The sequence below is a fragment of the Microtus ochrogaster genome, linkage group LG9, assembly GCF_000317375.1.
Source record: "Microtus ochrogaster isolate Prairie Vole_2 linkage group LG9, MicOch1.0, whole genome shotgun sequence".
Lineage (NCBI taxonomy): Eukaryota > Metazoa > Chordata > Mammalia > Rodentia > Cricetidae > Microtus > Microtus ochrogaster.
The window spans coordinates 534,632-542,990 of record NC_022034.1 but is presented as its reverse complement, the minus strand read 5'-3'; the positions used below and the strand labels follow the sequence as shown (position 1 = coordinate 542,990).

General features: G+C 35.2%; 1 protein-coding gene across 1 annotated transcript; it reads right to left on the bottom strand.

Moving 5' to 3' along the window:
* Nucleotides 1–921: 921 nt before the first annotated feature.
* Nucleotides 922–1,851, bottom strand: LOC101995694 (olfactory receptor 5W2-like). Its single transcript, XM_005363460.1, has one exon. The coding sequence runs from the start codon at nucleotides 1,849–1,851 to the stop codon at nucleotides 922–924; it is 930 nt and encodes a 309-aa protein (XP_005363517.1).
* Nucleotides 1,852–8,359: the final 6,508 nt, after the last annotated feature.

Sequence of the window (8,359 nt, the reverse complement as noted above, 5' to 3'; positions counted from 1 at the left end):
AAAAAGAAACAATTCAGCCCAAAGTCAATGAGCTGCCCATGTGGATATATTATTTATTTTCCTGAAGAGTAGTTCCTGTGTCTCTGTGTCTTTTTCAACTTTGGATTCACCTGATCATAAATACAAGGTTTAGAGTACTCAGCTTAATTTCACTGGCATATACTCATTCTTGAATAACATTGTTTGTTTGTAAAGAAGTTCAGAGCACAAAAATGTAGAAAAATGAAATAAATCATGTTGTAATAAGAGCTGTGGGCCTGCTTTTCATCCCGCCCGGCTCCTGCATGGCTAGCTTTACACCAGAAATAACAACACACAAACTGTATTCTTTTAAACACTGCTTGGCCCATTAACTCTAGCCCTTACAGGCTAATTCTCATATCCCGATCAACCCATCTCTAATAATTTGTGGAGCATCAGTCTTACAGGGAAAGATTCTAGCCTACTTCCATCCTGGGTCTGAGCTTCATGTGTCTGCCTCAGAGAGCAGAGCTATCATGTCTGCCCGGGAGAGGGGAGCATGGAGTCTCTGAGCTCACTTCCTCTTCCTCCCAGTATTCTGTTCTGTTTACTCCACCCACCTATGTTCTAACCAATAAAATGGGCCAAGGCAGTTTCTTTATTTTTTAACCAATGACCTTCCTCCATCAAAATCATATAAAAGTACATTTAAGTCTAAATAATAAAAGAGAAGAATCAGAGTTGATTGATAATAAAAGTTTCATAACATGAAAATTAAACATTAGCGAAATACATTATTATAGTAGGATATATTTAGAGTCTAAAACAATTATTTAGATATTATAATATGCTACAAACACTTCATAATCTCTAACAAACTGATGTTATTGATTCATACGAATGGTAGAATATAAAACCTCAACTATCATAAATATGCTTGTGTAAATATAAGGCATTTTCTTAAAGTAATCTTTTATTTCTGAGTCTGCTCAAGGCTTCTTTTACATCCTTGTTCCTCAAACTGTAAATCAGAGGGTTTATCATGGGAATAATGAGGAGGTAAAAGACTGATGTCATTTTGTCTTGATCTAGAGAGTAGGCAGAGCTAGGTCTAAAATACATGAAGAGCATGGTCCCCTGGAAAATCCCAACTGCAGTCAGGTGAGAGGCACAGGTAGAGAAAGCCTTGAACCATCCCCCAGTAGAGCTGATCTTTACCACAGATGAGATGATGTAGCAGTAAGAAATGAGGACTCCTGAGATGGTGCTCAATTCAATAAAACCAAAAAGAGTGAATAATACAAGTTCATTGAGCTGTGTGTCAGAGCAGGAAAGAAGTAAGACAGGAGGTAAATCACAAAAGAAGTGATTAATCTGAGTAGAGCCACAGAAACATAAGCTGAATGCCAATGAGGTATGTATCAAGCCATCTATAGTTCCTATCAGGTAAATTCCAGTTAAGAACTGACAACAAACTTTACTAGACATGTCAATAGCATACATCAGAGGGTTGCTGATTGCTTTGTACCTATCAAAGGCCATCACTGCCAGAAGCATGCACTCAACATCTATAAAAATAGAGACAATCAAGAGTTGGAGAAAACAGCCAACAAATGAAATTGAATTTTCTCCAAGAAGATCTACCAGCATCTTGGGGCCAACTGCAGTGGAATAGCAGAGATCAGACAAAGAGAGATGGCTGAGGAAGAAGTACATTGGTGTGTGAAGCTGAGGATCCGTTCTGATTAATGTGATCATTCCTAGGTTTGTCAGAAGAATAGTAAGGTAAACAATCAGAAATACTATGAACAAAGTTACTTTCATCTCTGGCTTGTTGGTAATCCCCAACAAAAGAAATTCAGGTGCAGATGAACAGTTTCTCTTGTCCATTCTTCTTTATGCATGATCTAAATAGTTACAAAACTCATTAAGATAATGGCTTTTTAGGTTTTATTTTCTTTTGGATACAGATTTTAATGCAGAAAATATTCACATTCTTAGGCATGCACCAGGTGCACAAGCATACTAAGAAAACAGCTAACATAAAATGCAGCAGTAATATAGTATGATCATAGAAAAGTTGTCATAGAGGAGAATCATTACGTTGACTTTTACATTTATGTCTACATCCATCTATCTGTCTGTCTATCTATCTATCTATCTATCTATCTATCTATCTATCTATCTATCTATCTATCATCTATCTATCATCTATCTATCTATCATCATCTATTTATCTATGTATGTGTAATATATATACCCATCTATCTACTCTATCTATTTATATTTTTAAGACATGATCTATATGTCTTTATCTCCATCACTCATCATTCAGTAAAATGTGTGAATAAAAATGCTCATTTATGATCTCACGTAGTGTGAATAAAGTGACAAATTACAGACAAATTATAACATAAGATATATTTTATGCAGTCTTATTATAGTCATAATCAGTATCATTATATTTTTTATTACAAATTTTATATGTATCTATACATATTAGCAGATAATAGATTAAGAGACTTGGGGTACTATTTCAGTTTTTAGGAGTTTACATAAAGATGAAAAACAATTTCTTATTACCTATCAATCATCACTAACTACTGCCTTTCTAACCTTTTTTATTTACTTAAATATGCTCAGATGACAAAATCTTTCACAAATAAACCAGAACTTGCAAGAAGTGGCAACAGTTGCTTATAGCAAATATTTTTGCTCAATTTAACTCTTAACTTGACTTTAAGATTTAGATGTAAATGCAAGTTAATTAGAAAAATTGTACTAATAAATCTTTATGTATTTAGTGTTTACCTGAGCAGTTCTATGTGAATTTTCTGGTTATTTTTGTGTTTTATTATTTTTATACAAAAAGTGGACAGAGGAGAGTGAGAGAAGACACATGTAAAAAGAATGAATCATAGAATAACAGTTTAAAGAGATACTTGATACTCTTTATGTAAAACAAATGAAGAAACAAATTCATTAACATATAATAATAAAATGTTGTTTGTAGATACTAAGTAGAATTTACCTAACTACCTAAGCAGAAATAAAGCTACTTATTTATTTTTTCTTGTACTTTAGATCATGTCCAGGAAAGACTATAATACTTTTTTCTTGTATTTTTTTTTACAAATAACCACTTAACCCACCTGTGACAAGAGAGTCTTCCTAGCCTTCCTGTTGTACTTGAAGATAAGTTCATCACATTTATTTTCATCTGAGACTGTTGAGATTTAATTCTCCTGAGGCTTTGACTCTTCTGAGTTATTCCAATGTGATTAATTACACTCATCTCTCAGTGTTTTTCTTGTGAATATACAACCAATGCACCCATAGATATCATATTCACTGCTTATCCTTGTCTGCATTTTTAGAGTGACATATTAATGGTGACAAACTTTTTTTTAGAAATTTTAGTGAAATCAGTCATTCAATGAAACTGAAATTGAACTTTAAGCAATGGTGTCTACATTCTTCCTTATTTGTTTCGATTCTTCCATGTCCACGGCAATTTCACCCACAACCTACTTTAAAATGTGCTAATGTAAACTGTGAAAATAGTAACATTCCCACCTCTTCCTTCCTCCCTTCAAGCATTATTTCTATGTATCTCCTTCATTCTCTTTAAAAGTAATGGCCTGTTTTTTTAATTATTGTTACACACATGCACACATGTGCACACACATGCACCTGCTTGTGCACATGTGTGAGAGCACACAGTTTTTAATCCATTCCATTTTGACGAAAGGTCAGAGAATTCAAATCTATTCTTGCTCCTCAAGGACAGATAGCAGGATATTTGGCCAACAGTGCGGCTACTGGATGTCTTGATACTCAAAGATCAAACAACAGGACTTAGGGCATGGTTACTAGGTGTTTTGAGATGTAAAGAGCTAATTAAGCTTGTTTCTTTCTTGTAATATGGGAAGGAGTCTTTTGCCTTCCCCTTTTAATTGGGGAACATAAGGACTATCAGTAATAAACCTGAGGGTGTTACAGTATTCCCTGGAAGCCCTTCCAACTCTTACCTTCTGTCTCTTATATTTCTTTCCTCACTCCTCACTCCCCTTTTCAGGAACATGTGAACAAGTTGGCTAGTCCAACACAAAGGCATGCTTGAATACAGAAATTTCATCTGCTCTCTCTGCGTACCATTATTTGTATGCCTGTTTTCAAGACTGAATATTTGGTACAGGGTAGCTAATTGTGTATTCTTTCCTGAGGAAAACTAATTTTTCCACTCTCAGGATTCTTTGTTTGTTTGTTTGTTTGTTGTCCAAGGTTTCTGTCCTGTCCAGTTCCTACAGTCGTTAAATTTCAAAGAATTCACACAGAGGTCTACATTACCTATAAACTGATTGGTCCATTAGCTCAGGCATCTATTAACTCTTATAACTTATATTAGCCCATTATTCTTGTCTATGTTAGCCACCTGACTTGGTACATTTTTTAGCATGGTAGTCACATCTTGCTTGATCTGTGGCTGGATCAGGACTGCAGACTAGGACTTCCTTTTTCCCAGAATTCTCCTGTTCTCATTTGTCGCGACCGCGACCAACAAGGATGATGCGACACCAGAGCTCTTCTTGCAAGCAGTTTTATTCAGGACCTTTTTTTACAATTGTATCTCTCTCTCTTCTCTCCCCTGGCAAGCCTTTCCCAGCCATTAAGTAGGCCTGGACTATGAACCCTGGATAGCCACGTGGGCACCTTCCATTGGTCCACGCATATGCAAACCGCTTGCGATCATCGGGTGATGATCACAAGGGTCCGGTCTTAGCCAAATAAGGAATTGTTTATCAGAGAGCACTCACTTTATGGATCGTGGAGGGCTGAAGCCAGCGCCTTCTTTTAGGCGTGACTCCACGCAGCTCTCTATACTCATTGACCTACCTCTACTTCCTGTCTGGTTGTCCTGCCTCTACTTTCTGCTGGGCTACTGGCCAATCAGCATAATTGACAGAGTACCGACCATTGTCCCACACCATTTGTTGCTTTCATATTTTGTTTTTTCGAGATAGGATTTCTCTGTAGCTTTGGAGCTTGTCTTGCAACTTGCACTGTTGACCAGACTGGCTTCAAACTCATAGACATCTACTTATCTCTGTCTCCCAAGTATACACTCTCAGCATTCTTTAATTACATGTGTTTCTTCGTTTAGTGATGATGCCTCTTGTGATTCCCCTGTCAATATTTGCATGTCTACTGGTGTATTCTTTGTTCAGGTCATGTTTATCCTGTCATGTCAGTGACATTTTATGAATAGAGGTCCTGACATTTCTAGGAGATCCAATGACAAAGACAAATCCTTTTTTCCTTTGACTTTTACAATCTTTCCACCCCTCTTTCACAATAGTTTCTGAGTCTGAGGTGCAGGAGATGTATTGTGGTTGATTCAGTTGAGATAAGCAGACACAATTCTCCATTTTGATTTTTTATAATTTTCTATAATTGGCTCTGCTACAAAGATAATTTACCTTTTAAAAAAATCAAGTTTCTGATTTTTACTCTTAATGTTCTCTGTCCAAGAAACCAAACATTTTGATAGATTGTAATAGTATCAAAGAGTCCCACAGTACCCTGGATTGGTTTATTTATTTAGGAATAAACTCACAGTAAGGATAGCAATCTGCAGACTTCTGCATGAGCTGGGAACTTGAAATGAATCCAGCAGAAAAGGGGCACACTTTTCTTCTATACTTTTAGTACATGAGACCGTACCCAAAATGGGCTAATATCTTAAAAACTATTGACAGGAGTTCCCACAACAGTCAATAGTCCTTTTCCAGTGCTGATGGTATAAGAAAACCCTACAGTGTACCTGGTCATTGTTCACTGTGGAAACCTGAAAAACACTGAATATCATGCCCAGACATGAAGAGTGCATCAGTAGATATGCTCACACAAGAATAAAAGTACCATACGCACATGCCTATATCAGTATCTTCTTTGACTCCAATTTCCTTTCATAGGGATACCCAGAGCAATGGATAACACCATTTTTATTCTGAAGGGGTTGTACCATACCTTCTACTAAGCAGCCTCCCATATGACAATATCCTCTGGAATGCTGGCCAAACACATACATAAGTGTTTCCATAGGCTTTAGTTGTCTAAGAATACAGTCAAATTGAAAGCCAATTGCCAATATCTTATTTTATTGAGGAAATAAATAAAGAAATCCATTTCTCTCCCCTCACCAGAAGAACTTTACTGGCTAGCATGAAATAACATTTTTAAGGAATAACCACTTCAATGTGGAAAAAATTGCACAGCATCACTGATTAACCAACCTCTGTATTTGAGTGATATATCAAAGAAAAAGAAGTGACATTACATGGAAAATAACAAATTATCCCTTAGATCTCAGGAAATTAAATTGATGCTTTCTATTTCTACTCTTCACTATTTCCATCTTATTCCCGGAGAATAGAGTTGTAGTCCACTATTTAGATATAAAGAAAATTATTCATCTGGTTCAAATATTTTCAATACAATAATGGGATACCAAAATATTGAAATATCAATTTGTAGATATATTATAGAAAATCTAAAATCTAAAAAACACTTAATATTTATTTCCTATTCTTTGTAAACTAAGATTAAACTGTGATGCATATCACATATGTCCAAACAGATCATAACATTTCATTCTTCATAACATTTCATCTTCAGCAACAAGAATGAAGGACAAAAGTCATATGTACAAACACAGAATTTTAAGGTCAACACCCTAAGTGTATTTAATGATTTGACACCTCTACTGTCTTTATGACACTTATAAGAGGTGTTATTTTAGAAATTAAGTGTGGAAGGAAATAATGAGAGGAAATAATTGAAGAAATAAAAAGAGTTATTTTAGCTACAACTAAGTATGTAATATTCTGTCTGATTAGAACAGCATCTGTCAGAGTTTCAATGTCAGGCTTTAATTCCCTAAAGTATTACACCAAGCAATATATTTCTCATTATAACAAATTCAGAAAGATGATTTCACAAGTCAGGTATGTTTTGTTTTACAGTTTGAAGTCTCTCTTCACTTATTCCACAATCATTGTAATGTCTAATTTTGTTTGCCAGTTTGACGGCTTTGAAATCAAGTAAAACTAACTCAGCCAGGTTTATCTGCAGGAGATAGTTTCAATAATATTATGTAAGGTATGAAAGCTCACCCTAAATTTGGGACATACATTCTGGGGACAGCCCACCTAAAATGGCAATGATGAACGTAGATATATGCCCGATTGCTCTTATTTTTACAGGCAAATTCATCTATCTTGTTCCTGAGGCATTCCTTCACTGGCAGCCAAACCTGCTTCTTCAGATGCTAATGGAGAATGAAGACCAGCTGAATCATTCAGCTGTGTAGATTAAACAAATACCAGATTCTTTCAGTCAGACACACCCATTGTTGAACTAGTTGCACCACAACCTGTGTGTCAGTATAATAATTCCCTTTTGGAACAAATACGTGCATACATACATACATACATACATACATACATACATACGTTCTCTCTGCTATTTTCTTCTTCCTCTAAGAAAATCTGACTAATGCAATCACTTTAACAGATAAATGGCTACACCTATATGGATACAAGTATGGTTTACATGCCATGATAAAGTAGTATGTTTATAGAATATGGGTCATTTCCATGAATACAACATCTTCTAAGTTAGTGATGATCACTTGCCACACCATTTGTTATTTTAATGTATTCCTCTGAATGAATTCTGCCAAGAATGTCAATTGTCTCCACATCTTTCTGACTTTTTCACAGAAAATGGCATACTTGAGGTCAAGGTCGATTTACAGAGGTAGATCACAGATCTGGAAGATGGTAATCTAAAGTCAGTGATCTGCACATGGTGTCAGGAGAAAGCCTGGAATTTGGTTCATAGATTTACCATTTCTTAGTGTCCTCATTTGGTATGAGACACCAAGAGTCTTTAATTTTATAGAGGAGCACAAATTTCTTCACTAAAGTATACTTTCATGATTTTTAACACTTCCTATAGTTCTTGCATGCCAATATCATAGTTAAGTGGATTGATTGTCAACACAGGAAATTTAATATGAGTTTTGGTTAAAAAAATCATATTAATGGTTAATGGTTATGTTAATAGTCTAACGGAAACAAAAAGTCCTTCACTACTAATTATTCATTCATCAGGGTTTTTAAAAATTCTACCTTGATACCTTTTTTAAAATAGAGTACTGCATATTATGAAAGTCAATAAATGAGTAAGACATATATGTTGGTCTCAAACTGTTTCTTATTATTAGACTTCAGCACAAATACTTAGTAAATTAAAAAATTGATATTATCAATTTTGTTTTGTACAGTAGAAAACCAATAGACATGATACATTTCTGTGTAGTCAATAAATTCGC